The sequence below is a fragment of the Equus asinus genome, chromosome 22 (genome assembly GCF_041296235.1).
Source record: "Equus asinus isolate D_3611 breed Donkey chromosome 22, EquAss-T2T_v2, whole genome shotgun sequence".
In the NCBI taxonomy this organism is placed as follows: Eukaryota; Metazoa; Chordata; class Mammalia; order Perissodactyla; family Equidae; genus Equus; species Equus asinus.
This window is the reverse complement of record NC_091811.1, coordinates 14,409,924-14,428,898: the sequence shown is the minus strand read 5'-3', so window position 1 is coordinate 14,428,898 and position 18,975 is coordinate 14,409,924. Positions and strand designations below refer to the sequence as shown.

Sequence of the window (18,975 nt, the reverse complement as noted above, 5' to 3'; positions counted from 1 at the left end):
AGAAATTATATAAATATTATCATCTTAGCTGAAGAAATATTTTCATAAAGAACATCAGAGTCAAATTAGTTGATAGACAGTCAAACACGATTAATACTTTACTTAAATCTCACTAAACCAATGGGGTGCCAATGCTAATGCAACTGCTTAACATTCTCATGCCTGATTCTCATCTTCCACTACTTTCCTGAATAAATCCTCCACTCCAGTAAAGCCCATTTAACTGTCACCTAAAAGCACCCTACGTTTTCCTTAAACTTAAGCCTATGGCATTTCTCCTACTTCCCCCTTGCACTTCAATCCTACTCATTCTTCGAGGTTCTACCTAAGTTCTTATTCTTGTCTCAAGCTTCTCTTCTGACCATTCAAACTAACAATCATTTCTCCTCCTGATTCCTATAGCATTTTTCCGTACCTCTCAATTAATAACAATGTACTGCAATGAGCTTTATATTTCTTAGCTCCTAACTATATCAGTAATGGAATAAATAAAATATTACTTCATATCATTTAAAGTACTCTGCACATAGTGTGCACACCATATTTGAAACTGCCTATATGCAGACCCATTTGATAACTTAGTGACTGATCAAGGAAGGCACAAAACATTTAATTATAGACCCTTATGTTTCTCCTGCCATTCTTCTCTCTGATTTAGTTATTAAAGAGGCAGCAGTCACCAATATATGTGTTCACCTTGCCTGTAGGCAGACCTTAGCCTTTTCTTCCCATCGCTCAGAGACTGTAAGGAGCTCCTGTAGTTCAGCCATTGCTTTCTCCACAGCATGGTGGGGTGCCAAACCCACGCCAGAGTCTATCAATTTCTTCATGACATCCAAAGTGACTTGTTGTGGATCTGATAGGGTCAGTCTTACTTCATCCAACCATCGAGCCTGCTGCAGCTCTTGCTTCAGTCGGGCTAATTCAGGTAGCTCCACATAGAGACTAGAGCCCATGTCTATCAACATCTGGAGTTTGGAAGAATCTGGGGTTTCGTCCATCATGGCCTCTTGAGCGCGTTCATGAAACTCTTCCACATCATCCAGCAGATTCTGAAAAGGTCAAGAGAATAAAAATAAAAAAATCTAAAAGACACAAAATGAGTATGGAATAGACATAATTCAGGCAAGCTATCAAATACCAGACCATCTAATAATCTCACCAATATGGCACCAGATAAATATGATAAAGGCATAAATATGCTTCTCTGTAATTAGTTACATATTCCTACCTTAAAAATATGATTAATTCATTCAAAAGATATTTAATGACTGCTGGCTTAGCTGCAGGCACTGTTCTAGGTACACAGCATTAAACAAAACATACAAAGTTCTTATCTTCAAGGAATACACATTTTAACATAAGTGGTCAGACACTGAATACATGAATAAAATGTTTCAGTTAGTTTTACGTCATATGAAAATTAAGTAGGGCAACATAACAGAGAAAGATCAGAGCGGGTGGCGTGTATATTACTCTACAATAGCGGTCACAGAAGGCAGATAAACCAAAAAGAGGAGGTGGAGGAAGAGCAGTTCGGAAAGGGGAAATAATAAGCCCAAAAGCTTTTAAAGAGGAATTGACAGGAAGCAAAGTGGACAAGGGAAACGTAGTTAAAGAATAAGCGGAGGTCAGATTACACAGTGCCTTGTAGATTATAATGAGTTTGGATTTCATTCTAATGACTTTGGGGAACCACTGGAAAATTTTAACGAGAGGGAAGTGATATGATTTGATTTATATTTTACCTGGTCACTCTGGCTACTGAATGCAAAATAAACTCAGGGAAAGAGTAGAAGAAGGGAGAACAGATAAGAGGCTGTTGCAGTAGTCTAAGGACAGGTTCTAACAGTTTAGAGCACAGTTTAAGCAATGGAAACCAGGACAAATGGTTCACACTTTGGGATACTTTTTGGAGAGAATAGCAGCACTAGTTTAGAGACTGGATGTGGGGTATAAAGGAAATACACGAATCAAGGATTTCGATTCATTAAAAGGCTTCTGAGAAGGCTTCTGAGATGCCTTTTAGTCTGCCAAAGGGAAATGTAGAATATGCAAGTGGATATTCAAGCCTGTAGAAAAGAAAAAAGGCAGTCAGAGCAGGAGGTTTGGAAATCAACAGGATAAGGGGATGATATTTAACATCACTGGACAAATAAGAAGATATCAGGACCTGGAGTAAAGAGAGGGCTTAGACTCCTAATATACTCCAACACTTAGAAGAGAAGTCAAGAAGAAAACAAACAGCAAAGAAGACTAAAGAAAAGGAATTGTGAATGAGCTAAGAAAACCGAAGAGTGTGGTATCACAGATGTTTAGAGAAGAAAGTCAGGAAGGAAAGTATGGTCAACTATCAAAATGCTCTTATGAAATGGAGTAAGACAAAAACACAATTGATAGTAGATTTCACAAGTTGATAACCTTGATAAAAACCATAGATACCCTACCCAGAGCCAAATCACAAAAACAAACCAAAAACTATCAAAAGATTATGAACTATGCAGATTAATATATTTGATATATACTTTTGGTATTTTACATGTTCATTAAACCATCAGGGCTCTGGTAATTTCAGAGCTCTGCATTTTTAAAAGCTCATAAACTAATAACTCACTGATACATTTTGATTCTTTTAACCAATTTCTTGCATTTCAATTACATCCATGTTAAGTGGGGGTTCTGAACTAAAATTAATATAGAAAAAAATAATTCCAAACTAGCCTTAGTTTTAGAATTTTTAAAGGGGGAATTGAAGGCTAAGAACAAAACCAATAGATTCTTACTGTCTACTAAAAATCTTAAACAGCAGCACATGTATGAGAATAAAAACAGATCAAAAAACTAGTCTAGGGGCCAGCCCAGTGGCGTACTGGTTAAGTTCAAGCACTCTACTTCAGTGGCCTCACATTCACAGGTTCAGATCCAGGGCGTGGACCTCCAAATTGCTCATCAAGGCATGCATGGTGGCATCCCACATATGAAATAGAGGAAGATTGGCATAGGTGTTAGCTCAGGGCCAATCTTTCTCACCAAAAAAAACACAGAAAACAAAAAAACACCCAAAAACCAAAACTAGTCTAGACACACTATTCTGTTCACCCAAAACAGTAGCCCACACTATAGTCATGCATCACTTAACAACAGTGATACACTGAGAAATGTGTCCATTTTCTAACTGAGAAGTTAGATGATTTCATCATTGTGTGAACATCATACACTGTACTTAAACAACCCAGATGATATAGCCTACTACACACCTAGGCGATATGGGACTAATCTTATGGGACTCACTGTTGACATGCAGTCAGTCATTGAGCAAAATGTCACTATGCGGCGCATGACGGTGCAAAGGATATCACCCAAGAAAAAAAAAGTGTAATACTCCACCTTTACTTGTCGAGCTTGGCTGATGACACACGGAAGACTAAAAAGTTGCTGGACAAAGGCCTTCAATTCTTCCACTGTCAGTTTGGTCCGAGTCCTCCCACTATCTGGACTCTGCCTGATGTGAAATAATATTGAGACATAAGTAAGAAAAATTCAGTCAGTCTGCTATCAAAGGGGCTTCTAGTCTCCTTAGAATTCCAACCAAGTAATCTCAGAATACTACCGTTTGAGGGATTCCACTGCAATGGTGAGCACTTCCAAATTAGTTTTTTAGCTCTTTAGTTAACGACTCAAAGATTCAACTCTCCAAGTCACAGTTTCTGCAATCTTACAGTTATTAAACACTTTCAACATTCAATAAATTCCTCACAGTAAAATACTAAGTTCACTGATAAAACTAAATCCTCTATCTCAAGAAGCTTGAGATGTGGAACAAGGGCCTTTAACCTGGCTTAAGAGACAACAAATCCTCTGAAATTGATGGAAAATTTTGCGTATGTGCATTTTTCTTAGAAAAGGGTCTCTATGCCTTCACTAGATTCTCCAAAGGTGTCAGTGATGCAACGACGGGTGAAAATTCACAGATCAATGTCTCTAAGAAAGGTTCTCTGATAAAATAGTAAATAAAAATTTACAAAGTAATTTAAAACTCAATGTAAACTGCTATAGAAAAAGCCATTCATATATAGGGAATGTGTTGGAATGAATACGAAAAAATACCATAGACAATTTAACACATGTGAGTTACTTTAAATTAAGGGTGCATACTTCTATGCTCCTTAATAATAGCCTCCTCTTCATTCATCAGTTACTTTTTGCTGCCACCTGCCTTAAGCCTGCAGTATCATTTATTGATTTACAAATATTTATTGCACACCTACTATGCCAGGCATTGTTCTAAGCACAAGAAATATAGCAATGAAAAAAGGATAAAAACCCCTGACATTATAGTCTAGCATACATTCCAGTGGGTTTGGGAAAGGAAGGAGAAAGACAATAAATAAACTAAGTAAATTAGTATATCAGAGGCGACAAGGCTACAAGAAAAATAAAGAAAGAACAATAAGAAGGTTGTAATTTTATACAAGGTTGTCAGAGAAGGCATCTTTAAGAATGTGACATTTGAAAAAAACCTGAATCAAAGAAGTGACAGAACAAGCCTCCTGGCTATCAAGGACAGAGAGCTCCAAGCAGAAGGAAGAGCGAGTGTGAAGGCCCCAAGCAGGAATGCGCCTGGTGTGTAAGAAGAACAGTAAGGGGGAGAGGACGGGAGTGAAGCAGGAAGGAGGGAGGAGCAGTCGGAGATACAATTAAGGCATTATTGGAGGAAGGAGGGACATGGCCACAAGAGGTCAAAGATAATGGAGAGCCTCATAGGCCAGTCAAAATTTTGGCTTTTATTCTGAAAAAAAAACAAAAGAAAACAGAAAACCACTATAGAATTCAACTCTTCTTAGGCTTACCTGTGCTTCTGCTTTTTGCTCAGAAGCAGCTGAGCCACAGAAGCACATGTCTCAGCTTCTTTTACAGCATCCCTGAGTTTTCGAAAGAGGTCATTCTCTGGGTATTTCCTATCCTCAGCATCTTCCAGCATTACTCGTAATTCAATCAAATCTGTAAAAATAAACAAAAAGCCAATATACTATAACGACATAAAAAGCCATTTAAAAATATTTACCAATGTCTCAAATGATTCATCAGCCTATTAGCAGAAAATTACCACAGCTATGAAAATCTCACCAATGCCACAAAAGCTTATGACTAGGTACTCATTCCTAATCCTTGTAGGTAAGGCAATTTCTCTTTTTCAATATGCCTTTAATTTTAGTCCACTGGTAATATGGCTACACAAAATATCTATCTACTGCAAGTGAGCTATCTGTCCCATTTTACAACAACTTTTTCATTTTAAAGAAGATTCTCAAATAGAAAATTAAGTCTATAGCCAACCAACCCATTAGTCTGAAATCTCATATGAAGCCTAGAATGAAGGAAAAATATGAAAAAAAAAAACAAGGCCTCTTCAAAGCGACAACAATTTCAGTGTATGCATACAAAAGGAGGATATTTAACCTTTCTTGTGGTTGAAGTTAGCAGATAATGCTTCTGTAACACGACTGACCCAAGTATCATAGGACTGTGCCCTGACTTTCACACCATATAGCAGAGAAGGGAGGTCCTCTAATGGGTAGCGATATCTAAAAAAAACAGAAATAAAAACTTCACAAACCAACAAGTTGAAAATAAATGAAATTTTCAGTACAATCAGCTTAAGAAAAGTACAATGGCCAGGGGAATGGGAATTACAAAGAACAACATTAACGCTTGGTTTAAAAAAATGGAACATAATTTTTACAAGAAACTTCTGGATACCTAAGACATTTCTTCTGCATGGGGCAAGGGCACAGATCAGTTGGATGGTAGAGACACACAAGCCGCTCTGGATTACAGGAGCACGTGAGAGCTGAGAGAAAACACGTGGTTCTGCATGCTGAACACTGTCGCTCATCATCAGGAACAAGTTCAAACACTTCTTCTTCTGACATCAGGACACCCTGAAATAGAATTCATGTCACTGGACCAAGTCTTTCTAGTCTTTCAAGCATTCAAGAACTTATTATTAAATATTTTTCCTAATCTCTGATTTAAGATATAAACATGGCACATCATCAAAATACTTTCTAAAACTAATCATTACTAATTTTTAAAATATAGGCAAGACTAAACCTTGGTGTCTAAGAATGCACATTTGACTGATAAAGCTATTTTAAAAATGCAAAGAAGTGATTACAAAAAAGGTCAAAATAGTCATTTTTTTGAGGGGAATAAAAGAAGGTTGTAACTGGGAGGTACTTTTGGGATGGCTGACAAAGTTCTATTTCTTGACCAGAACTGTGAAGACAGCAAAGTTTACCACACAATAATTCATGAAGCAATAATATTCCTTTTATGTGTTTTTGTCTTCTCTTTAAAACAAGAAAAAGATTAATTAAAAAAAAAAAGATTACTGTCCCAGGGATAATACACCCTTGAACCAGATTTATCAGTAATCTGTGATCTGAAAATAACACTGATACGAACAAACATATGCAAGGATAAAGAAGTATAAAATTATTCAAACTATGCAAATCAAAATATAACCTACTTCAGCAAGCTATCTAAAAGAAAGTCAATCAAATTCAGCATGCCAGTTTAAGAAAATAAGAGCATTTGAAGTGCATTTTACAAAGACTGCCATTTAATATACAAGGGCTCTACAGTTTCTACTTACTTGAGCAAGGCACTTAGAAACCTAATTGCACTAAGACAGCAAGTGTTCTTCACTGGCAGACACAGTCTTGTTCTTTCAACATATATTTTGGTTTTGCTATTGGTTTAATCTAGACATATCCTGACTATACTCTCATATCTTTCCATTTTCTCATATTAGTAGTCAACATTTTCTTTAAAAATGATTTTTATGCAAAGATGATTCCAAAATATATTGCAAGTGTTTCTTAGTTTACAAGAATTTACACAGCTTCAGGAGACGCTAATGCATCAACTAACAAAGTCCTGGCAGCTTCAAGAAACTTCATACCATTTCCCAAAGTGTACTCCAAGGACCACTAATTCTACAAGATATTCTGCAAAAAAATTAATTATTTTTGAGGAAATGCTGTGTATTATATCCCTCTCAACTTAGAGATTAATAATGAACACCAGCATATTAAAGGATCAGAGAAGTTTTACAGCAAAGAATCCCATTTATTTTTTCTTAACTCACCATTTCCCAAACTTTTATTATCACAGAACAATTTTTTCTTGTAGTGCATTCTAACATATTATATAGCTTATATTCCTGAGAATACACTTTTGAAAAACACAAATTATCAGGAGCAAATGGGAAGAAGAAAAAAGTCAGAAACATAAATTAAAAGGCTATTTGAAAATAATTCAGGTGAGAAAAGTAAGAAACAGAATGGTAGCAATAAAGAAAAAAGGGCAGAAAGGGAGAGCGATGACAGATAGTGCCAAAATAAAAAAGACAACAAATACTGAAAATTACAAGGAGATGGATGAGTCAAGGAGCACACTAAGTTGTTATATAATGATCCTGGCACTTACTGAGATAGGCAATTAGGAAAGGAAAACGGCTTTTGAAAGGACAGAGGGAGAGAGGATGATATTCTATTTTAGTTTTTATTTATTTTTTTGGTGAGGAAGATTTGCTCTGAGCTAACATCTGTGCCAATCAGGTCCCTGCCGGGGATCTGAACCTGAGAACCCAGGCCACCAAAGTGGAGCGTGCGGAACTTTAACCACTCAGCCACAGGGGCAGCCTCTGATTTTTTTTTTTGATTTTCTATTTTGATGCTGAAACTGAGATAACAAAAATCTAAACAGAAACGTAGAGTGACCACACAGAGAGGTGGATTACAAATGGGTGACTAGACACATCACCTCTTTCAAAGTGACAATAATTCTTGCATTTGCATACAATAGGAGAAAACATCCAGAGGTGACAGCTGAAAGAAAGTTGAAATCCTTAGAATGGCTAAGAAATCCTTGCAAACTAGCAAAGAGGAAAACAACAAAAGGTCAAAGGCTGAAATCTGCAACACTGACAAGTTGAGGAAGATGAGGAAATGAAAACCAGAAGTGACTGGCAAGTATCATCAGAAGGTGAAGAAAGAGTAGAGCAAGTGTTAGGGAAAGAAACCAAGGAAGCAATATATAGTGCAATAGAGAGGTCGTGGGATAAAAGAAAAACATCAACTGGAGTTGACAACAAAGGTGTCACTAGCACACTTTGAGAATTTCAGAATGACAGTGATGATGAAGGGATAAAGAGGAAATGAGGGCACTGACCACAGAAAAACCACCCAAGAAGTTTTTTAGGATGAGATAAAGTGAAAACTTACCTCAAGATAGGAAAGACAAGTGCATAATGCAAAGTAAGAGCAGAGAAAAGTATCTGGAAATAAGGGCACAGGAAAAAGTTTAAAGGAAGAGAGTCCATAGAGAAATCTGATCAAAGCACCATAAATAAGGTCATCAGGAGATGTGATATTCAAATTATTGCAGAATAAGGAAAAAGAGTGCTCCATTAATGACACAGGTTAAGTTTGAAATACAAAACTATACCAGAAAAACTTACTTCATGAGTCTCTACCACTGTACTTAAATTTCAAATGTCAAAAGACAGACTCTAGGCAATGGGAAAAGGAATTCCATTTTAAATAAACATATATAAAATGAATAATCTAAGTTTCCACTTTAGGAAACTAGAAAAAGAAGAGCAAATTAAGTCCAAAGTAAGCAGAAGAAAAGAAACAATATAATTAGAGCAGAAATCAATGAAATTGAAAACAGGAAATCAACAGACAAAAGTCAATGAAACTAAAAGCTGGTTCTTTGAAAAGGTTAAATTGGTAAGCCTCTAGCCAGGCTAATCAAGAAGAAAATAAAGAGGATACAAATTACTATGATAAGAAATAAAGAGGGGGACATCACACTACAGGTCCCATGGACAGTAAAAGGATAATAAAGGAATTCTACAAACAACTCCATGCCCACAAATTTCATAAATTAGATGAAATGGACCAAATCCTTGAAATATACAAGCTGTCAAAACTCACAAAAGAAACAGACAACCTGAATAGGTCTATATCCATTAAAGAAATTCAATCAATAATTAATAACCTTCCAGAACAGAAAGCATCAGGCCCAGATGGGTTGACTGACGAATTCTACCAAAGATTAATGGAAGAAATTATACTAATGCTCTATAATCTCTTTCAGAGGACAGGCAGAGGAAATACTTAACTCATTCTGTGAGGCCAGCATTACCCTAATACCAAAACCAGGCAAATTCATTACAAGACAAGAAAACTAGAGGCCAATATCTCTCATGAACATAGACGCAAAAATCCTCAATAAAATATTAGTAAACTAAATCCAACAATGAATAAAAAGAATTATACACCATGACCAAGTGGGATTCAACTCAGGCATGCAATGCTGGTTCAACATTCAAAAGTTGATTAAAATAATCCATCACATCAACAGGCTAAAGAAGAAAAATCACGTCATCATATCAATAGATGAAGAAAAAGCATTTGACAAAATCCCACACCCATTCCACATAAAAACTCTGAATAAACTAGGAATAGAGAAGAACTCCTCCAACTTGATAAAGAATATCTACAAAAAACCTAGGGTTGGGGCTGGCCTGGTGGCACAGCGTTTAAGTTTGCACGTTTCGCTTCAGCGGTCTAGGGTTTGCAGGTTCGGATCCCAGGTGTGGACCTACTCACTGCTTGTCAAGCCATGCTGTGGTAGGCGTCCCACATATAAGGTGGAGGAAGATGGGCACAGATGTTAGCTCAGGGCCAGTCTTCCTCAGCAAAAAGGAGGAGGATTGGCAGCAGACATTAGCTCAGGGCTAATCTTCCTCAAAAACAAACACACACAAACAAAACACCTAGGGTTAACATCACACTTAATGGCGAGAAACTTTCCCACTAAGATCAGGTACAAGGCAAGGACGTCCCCTCCCACTACTCTTTTTCAACCTCATACTAGAAGTCCTAGCTAATGCAATAAGAAAAGAAAAGGAAATAAAAAGTATACAGATGGGGAAAGAAGAAACAAAACCATTTTTGTTCACTGGTGACAAGATTATCTATGTAGAAAATCTGAAAGAACTGACAAAAACACTCCTAGAACTAATAAGCAATTACAGCAAGGTCATAGGATACAAGATTGTTTAATATACAAAAGTGAATCTCTTTCCTATATACCAGTAATGAACAAGTGGAACTTAAAATTAAAAACGCATTACCATTTACATTAGCACCCCCAAAAGAGAAATACTTAGGTATCTAACAAAACATGTACAAGGAGGAAAACTACAAAACTCTGATGAATGAAATCAAAGAAGAACTAATTAATTGAGAGATATTCCATATTCCTAGATAGGGAGACTCAATATTGTCAAGATGTCAGTTCTTCCCAACTTAATCTATAGATTCAATGCAACCTCAATCTATATCCCAGCAAGTTATTTTATGGATGTCAACAAATTGATTATAAAGTTTATATGGAGAGGCAAAAGACTCATAGTTTCCAACTCAATATTGAAGAATAAAGTTGGAGGACTGACAGTACTTAAGGCTTACTATAAAGCTATACTTGTAATCAAGACAGTACGGTATTGACAAAAGAATAGACAAACTGATCAATGGAACATAAGAGAAAGCCCAGAAAGAGACCCACATAAGTATAGTCAAATGATCTTGGACAAAGGAGCAAAGGCAATACAATGGAGCAAGGATAGCCTTCTCAACAAATGATGCCAGAACAACTGGGTATCCACACGCAAAAATATGAATCTAGCAGACCTTACACCTTTCAAAAAAAATCAACTCAAGATGTATTGCAGATCTAAATGTAAAATGCAAAACTATGTCTCTAGAGGATAACATAAGAGAAAACCTAGATGACCTTGGCAATGACTTTTCAGATAGAACACCAAGGGCACAATCCATAAAAGAAACAATTGATAAACTGGACTTCATTATAAGTAAAATCCTTTGCTCTGCAAAACTCACTTATCAAGAGAATGGGAACACAAGTTACAGACTGGGAGAAAACCTTTGCAAAAGATACATTTGATATAGGACTGTTATTCAAAACAGACAAAGAATTCTTAAAACTCGACAACAAACAACCTAATTAAAAACTGGGCCAAAGACCTTAAAAGATACATTGATGGCAAGTAAGCATATGAAAAGATGCTCCATATCGTATGTCATCAAGAAAATGAAAATTAAAACATCAATGTGATACCACTACACACCTATTAAAATGGCCAAAATCCAAAACACTGAGAACACCAAATGCTGACGAGAACGTGGAGCAACAGAAACGCATTCATTGCTGGTGGGAACGCAAAATGATACAGCCATGTTGGAAGAAAGTTTGGTAGCTTTTCTTACAAAACTAAACATGTTCTGACCATACAGTCCAGCAATTGTGGCCCTAGGTATTTACCCAAAGGAGTTGAAAAAATTATGTCTACACAAAAACCTGCACACAGGGGCCAGCTCAGTGGCATAGTGGTTAAGTTCGCACACTCTACTTTGACGGCCTGGGGTTTGCGGGTTTGGATCCCAGGCACAGACCTACACACTGCTCATCAAGCCATGCTGTGGCAGCATCCCACATACAAAATAGAGGAGCCTGGAACAGATGTTAGCTCAATGACAATTTTCCTCAAGCAAAAAGAGGAAGACTGGCAATAGACGTCAGCTCAGGGCCCATCTTCTTCACCAAAAAAACCCCAAAATCCTGCAGACAGATATTTATAGTAGCTTTATTCATAATTACCAAAACTTGGAAGCAACCAAGATGTCCTTCATTGGTGAATGTTTAAAAACTGTAGTATATCCACAATGGACTATTATTCAGAGCCAAAAAGAAATGAGCTATCAAGCCATGAAAAGACAGGGAGGGATCAAACAAATATTACTAAGTGAAAGCAGGCAATCTGAAAAGACTACACCCTGTATGATTTCAAACATATGACATACTGGAAAAGGCAAAACCATACAGTAAAAAGATCAGTGTTTGCCAGGGTTTTTTGGGGGGTGGGGACAGGGGATGAAGAGGTGGAACACAGAGGACTTCTAGGTAAGTGAAATGACACCATAACGATAGATACATGTCATTAATACTCATGCGCATCTATAGAATACACAACACCAAGAGTGAACCATAACATAAATGATGGACTTTGGGTGATTATGATGTGTCAAGGTAGGTTTGTCAACTGTAACAAATGCACCACTCTGGTAGGGGATGTTGATAACATAGGAGGCCATGAATGTGTAGGGGCAGGAGATATATGGGAAATCACTGTACCCTCCCCTCACTTTGCTGTGAACTCTCAACTACTCCCAAAAAACAAAGTTTTATAAAAAAAATAATAAAATCAAAAGGCTAATAAAAAAATAATCAAAACAAGACTTGTTAAGAATAGAGGTATGGGGGGGCCAGCCCGGTGGTACGGCAGTTAAGTTCCCATGTTCTGCTTCTCAGTGGCCCGTGGTTCGCTGGTTCAGATCCCAGGCGTGGACATGGCACCACTTGGCATGCCATGCTGTGGTAGGCATCCCACATATAAAAAGTAGAAGAAGATGGGCACGGATGTTAGCTCAGGGCCAGGCTACCTCAGCAAAAAGAGGAGGACTGGCAGTAGTTAGCTCAGGGCTAATCTTCCTCAAAAAAAAAAAAAGAATAGAAGTATAGGGGGTTGGCCCCGTGGCCAAGTGGTTAAGTTTGCCAGCTCTGCTTCAGCGGCCCAGGGGTCAGTTCGGATCCTGGGTGCAGACATGGCACCACTCATTAAGTCATGCTGGGGTGGCATCCCACATGCCACAACTAGAAGGACCCACAACTAAAAAAATACACAACTATGTACCGGGGGCTTTATGGAGAAAAGGGAAAAAAAAAAAAAAAAAGAATAGAGGTATAAAGTAAGAATATTAATTATCAAAAAAAATAAAAAATATTATCAGATCATACATTCACATATCTCAAGAAGTAAAATTAAAAAGAAATTAAGATTCACTTGTACCTCATTCTTTTTTGTTTCTACCACAGGTAATTCAAACAACTAGAAAAAGAAATCTAACTATTTAGTAAAAATTCTTATTTCTAAGTTAACCTAAATTCTTAAAAAAACCAGCTTTATTTATTTATTTATTTATTTTGAGGAAGATTAGCCCTGAGCTAACGTCTGCTGCCAGTCCTCCTCTTTTTGCTGAGGAAGACTGGCCCCGAGCTAACATCCATGCCCATCTTCCTCTACTTTATATGTGGGACGCCTACCACAGCATGGCTTGCCAAGGGGTGCCATGTCCACACCCGGGATGCGAATCGGCGAACCCTGGGCTGCCGAAGCAGAACGTCCACTTAACTGCTGCGCACTGAGCCGGCCCCTAAATATTTTGTAATAACATTTAGGTGTTCAACATCATTACTCATTACAGTCAAAACCACAATGAAATACCACTACAAACCTATAAGAGTATCTAAAATTAAAAAGACTAACCATACGAAGTGTCAGTGAGAACGTAGGACAAATGAACTCTTCACAGACTGCTTGTGGAAATGTAAAATGGTACAAATGCTTTGGAATACAGTTTAGCAGCTTTTTACAAAAAGTACACATAGCATATGACCCAGCCACTCCACTCCTAGTATTTACCCAAGAATAATGAAAGCATATGTTGATATAAAAACTTGTACAGAAATTTTCAGAAGAGATTAATTCATAACAGGCAAAAACTGGAAACAGTTAAAATATACATTCACAAGTGAATGAATAAACAAACTGTGGTATATCCATGCAATGGAATACTACTTGGCAATAAAAAGAAATAAACTATTAATACACGCAACAACATGGACGAATCTCAAAGTAATTATACTAGGTGAATGAAACTAGACAAAAAAAAGTATGAATTGTATAATTCAATTTAGATAAAACCTTTCAAAAAAAACTAAAAAAAGGCAGGGGCCGGCCCCATGGCCGAGTGGTTAAGTTCACATGCTCTGCTTCAGCAGTCCGGGGTTTCGCCGGTTTGAATCCTGGACATGGACATGGCACTGCTCATCAAGCCATGCTAAGGTGGCATCCCACATGCCACAACTAGAAGTACCCACAACTAAAAATGCACAACTATGTACTGGGGGGCTTTGGGAGAAAAAGGAAAAATAAAATGTTAAAAAAAAAAAAAAAAGAGGGCAGAGGGCCAGCCCAGTGGCATAGTGGTTGAGTTTGTGCACTCTGCTTCAGTGGCCCGGGGTTCACAGGTTCAGACCTGGGGCATCTGGGGCACAGACCTACATACCACCCATCAAGCCATGCTGTGGGCAGCATCCCACAAACAAACATACAAAATAGAGGAAGACTACCAGAGATGTTAGTTCAGGGCCAACCTTCCTCACTAAAAAAGAAAAAAGGCCAACTAAAGAAAGTAGATTAGTGCTTTCCTGGAAGTGAGGAGGTGGGATAGAAAGAAGGATCATAAAATGGCATATGGAAACTTTTGAAGGTGATATGTTCATTACTTTAATTGTGACAAAGGTTTCATGGGTATATGCAGAATCACACTTACCAAATTATACACTATAAACATGCGTGGTTTATTATATGTCAATTACAAAGCTGTTTAAAAAACAGAACAGAGTAGGCTGTATAAGAGCAGAAGAAAGCACGGTATAAATCCAGTGAGGCTAGCTAAGTAGGGAGGGTTAGGGAGAACGGGCCAAGATGATGCTGGAGACACAGATTTTTCTCATACATTTCCCATTTCAATGTGAGAAATGTTTATTCTAAGCATTCAAAATCCCAACCCTTGGTTATTCAGTCCTTCCTAATCATTAAAACACTATGAAGGAGGGAAAAAAGACAGATTAATTCACTCTGACAGTCTGCAATCACCAGAAACATAACTTTTATTCAATTAAAAGCTCAAAGAAAAAAAGGATTTGAACTTTTTGTTTTGCTGAGGAAGATTCGCCCTGAGTTAACATCTGTTGCCAATCCTAAACTTTTTGTTTGAGGAAGATTCACCCAGAGCTAACATCTGCGCCAATCTTCCTCTATTTTGTATGTGGGTCACCACCACAGCATGGCTGCCAATGAGTGGTGTAGGTCCGTTTGCGGGAACCCAACCCGGGCTGTGAAGTGGAGCACACCAAATTTAACCACTAGGCCATGGGGCCAGCCCCCTGCACTTTCTTGTTTAAAGAAATAATACTATACACAGGAACTTTTAAAAATAAGATAGATACCTAAGAAATTCTACCTGATAGGATTCTGTTTTTAAAAATCTAGACATGAAGACATCAGGATTCCCACCTTTTTCACCTTCAAGAAACCAAAGTGTCAAGTATAAAAATATGAAACCTTCTCCTAACTAGTGATTTTTGTGTTCAACTTCTAAAGGGATCAAAGATGAAAATGGATCCTTTCTATTGGTTCAATTTTTAGTATATTCCATAAGCAGTATCAAATATAGGAAATGTGCCCAGCACACTCACCATTTGTACAACAGCCTCCCTTAACCGTGTCTCTTCTTCAGTCATGAGAGTCAATTCTTTGCACACCATGGCAGCCAGCCCCACATCTAAACATTCTGGATCTGCTGCCATCTTGAAAATGAGTTCCTCATGTGAAAAGACACAATGGCGCCTCAGCCGTCGGTAATGACTGACACACTGACGTCCAATGGGCAACTGTAATCAAGACAAGGTTCTCAAATTAAATTTCTTATAACGCATTCCAGAACAGAACCACTATTTATCCTCCAGATCCTCTCTTTTATTATAGACAGAATAACAAACTCCATTTGAATGTAGAAGTAACTGTAAATATTAAACCTTTAGGGCCCAGCAGGAATTTCAAAGGCCTTCCCACAGAAAATCCTCAATTTGAGATGCTGAGATTCTGGCCTAAGCTGCTGATTTTCTACTCATTATGTACATCAAGAGATGTGAGTTCCTTGATATATAAATGAGGCAGCAAACTCTTTTAGACCAGTCTAACATGAGGCTGCCCTTATAGGAAAAAAAGAGAAAAACTCAGGCTGTGAAAGATTAAGTGGACAAATTCAGTATTGCAGTTTCCACAGAACAAAAAGAATAGATGTTATTAGAAGTAAAAAAAAAAAAATAGAGAGAGAGAGAGGAAGAGGGGAAGCACTACCTAAGCAATTCACATGGACGGACTTTTAATTTTTTTTATAAGAACCAAAGCAAAAGATGATTTTAGATTTTAGGATTTAGAAATTCTTTTAAAAACAACCACTCTGGTCTAAAGAGAATTCAAAGGAAAATCATGAGATCATATACTTTATTTTCCCTAAGTGAAATAAACAAATCACTACATGATGACTTTTCATAAATCAACAGGTACACTCTTTAAGATAAATTTGGAAAATTTCTTTAACTGTCAAGCTTTAAACCAAATTATGATACTAGCTATACTACACACACACATGCAGACTCTCTCTCTAACTTCTTTCTGACACTCAAGTGGGAAAACTTGGATAGCTAAGTGGAGTTTTTGTTTGTATTTGAAACTGTAATACAAAAGACAAAAATAAGAAAATCAAACTTTAAGAACCTTTTAGAATTTACTTTCATTTTGAGAAAGGCAGAAGAGAATCATAGGAATCACAGTTTGAGAGTATGAGACTATCTCTGACCCAAGCATTATTTCCATGCTCTTCCAAATAAACAATCTTTACCAAGAAAATACATATATTGAACTTATGATTAGCAATTATCTTGTCTATTAAAAATATACAATTCTTTCATTTCTTAATTTTTAAATATTTACTCAAAGGTTTCTCATATAGCCTTAATGTCAGAGCAAGAGGAAGAAAAATAAAACTGTGGGATTAGTAGCTCTTAATTACTACAATATGCAAGGAAGCCATCAAATAAAATAAAACTGATTATCCACTGTAGCTTATAGAAATGAGTGCTATCACTTTATTCCAGATATAAAGCTGCTATCACTTTTCATTTATATCACATCCTTCTTCTAAAGAGTATCAAGGGCTTTCCACATATATCATCTCATTTGTTTGAGATTACTAAGTGAATCTTAGCATTCACCTTTACATACCAAGTAAAAAACTTAGACCCAGAGAAATTAAAAGAGCTGTCCAAGGTCAAACATCAGTAACGTGAGCACATCTCTAACTTTTCTCTGAATCATCTCCATTTCCCACCCTACACCTAGCCAAGGAGCAAGCAAATCATAAACATTCAATAAATGTTAGTCGAATTTGTGAAAACAGAGCTCAAGCCCAAGGCAAAGTCCTAAGCCTGCTCTTGCTCTTGCTGCTTTCTAAGCCTAAATTTCCTAAGAAAGAAATTTAAAATTACTAGATCAAATAAGATTGTCATTAGCCAAGGAAACAAAAATGGTTAATCAAGAAATTTAATAAATTAACGTGCCCAAAGAAAATGTAAGATCTGATATTACTAAAGAATATCCCCCAAAATGTTGAGAGGTGACCAAAAAACAGCATCACTAAAGGAAAAATAAAGTCAAAGAGTGTATTATAAATTGGCAGTTTTTTCCTAACCAACATGATGTAATCATAACTAATTATTTTCTGATAGCTACCTCATAACAAAAAAAACAGCAATCACTGGCACTATCATTTACACAAATGTACAGCTCATAGAGACCTCAATATTATAGTTACTCTTTAAAATAAACTTTTACAAAAAGGAGTACAGAAAACATAAAATAGCAGGAAGAATAAAATCCACCTAATTGTCTATCAGAAGGAAAATAATAAACGAATATTTGGAAATAAAAATCACACAGCTATATACTTGAAAATACGATAGAACTAATTATTGAAAAGATCTGGTCATTTTTATAAAATCCAAAAGTGCTCAGAGAAAGTAAAGAGTAAAAGAACCATATTCCTTCAGAAAAGAAAGATCCAGAAAATATCAACCACCCAATTAAAATTTAAACAGAATGGGGAAAATAATGAACAGACGACAAGTAAAGAACTATAAAATCTTCCAAATAAAAACTGCAATGGAAACTAACTGAACTTTGTAAATTACAACAGCTACTCCAGTCTCTACAGAAATATTCATGAACCCTACCCTCTCCAGCTAAGCAAATATGGCAACTAAGATGCATTTTCCAGGGGTGTTAGCAGATGTACAACAGCTACTTGCTATAGAACAGACCCAGTCAGCAGTACAGAAGTTCACAGCTTCAGCGAAGTTGTAGCCCTGATTAAATCCAGAATGATAGGCACGAGGAAATGTCACAACAAATTCGCCAGCACACTGATTGGTCCTGTACACCTAAATGCAAATTGGGAACAGGAATATAAACAAAACAAAACAAAATAAAAACAACAAAAAAGGGAGACAGATTTTATCAGTTTCAGAAGCATTTCCTAAAATTGAAAACAATAAAGCATTAACCTACACATATCAGAAAATAATATCAGGGTTTAAGCAGCAGCCAGAATTCCACCTTCTTAAAATAGTCACTGATAACAAATTATAATAATTCACCACAAGAATTAGCAGCCAAAGAAATTCTCAAAGAAAAAATGTTATCCCCCGAGCTACTAGTTTCCTAACTTGATAAAATTTACAATTACGAGAACTTTTCTTTTATTCCTTTTATTCTTGTGTTGAAAACAGTGTTTAAAGATGGAATTTTCTCCTACTTTCGTATAATTTTTTGGAAAGTAATTAATTAGCTCATATATAATATGGAGATATCCCAAAAATCAGTCTTCCTGAATCTCACTGTTTTATGATACTACTATATGTCTTTTGAAAAGTCCCAGATTCTAGTATAAATTCTTTAAAGACAAAGTAACACTACTATTACTCAATCTACTTTCTCATTAAGGTTATGAGGACTATTTGACTACATGTAGCAGCAAACTTATTAAATTTACACTTTATCAAGTGTTAGCTTAACTCTAATCATCATTCCCAAAACAAGACTGAAAAGCAGAAAAAGTACTTGCAGTA

General features: G+C 36.6%; 1 protein-coding gene across 2 annotated transcripts in view; it reads right to left on the bottom strand.

The window, feature by feature from the left end:
* Window positions 1–18,975, bottom strand: part of KDM5A (lysine demethylase 5A) — a 98,512-nt gene that overhangs the window by 43,146 nt on the left and 36,391 nt on the right. For both annotated transcript variants that reach the window (XM_014841804.3, XM_014841803.3), the window contains exons 13-19: window positions 18,169–18,288; window positions 15,484–15,678; window positions 5,761–5,942; window positions 5,461–5,585; window positions 4,851–5,001; window positions 3,388–3,502; window positions 697–1,052 (exon numbers count right to left, since the gene is read on the bottom strand). In XM_014841804.3, the coding sequence (XP_014697290.2) occupies window positions 697–1,052; window positions 3,388–3,502; window positions 4,851–5,001; window positions 5,461–5,585; window positions 5,761–5,942; window positions 15,484–15,678; window positions 18,169–18,288 (1,244 nt within the window). The remainder of the gene's footprint in view (window positions 1–696; window positions 1,053–3,387; window positions 3,503–4,850; window positions 5,002–5,460; window positions 5,586–5,760; window positions 5,943–15,483; window positions 15,679–18,168; window positions 18,289–18,975) is intronic.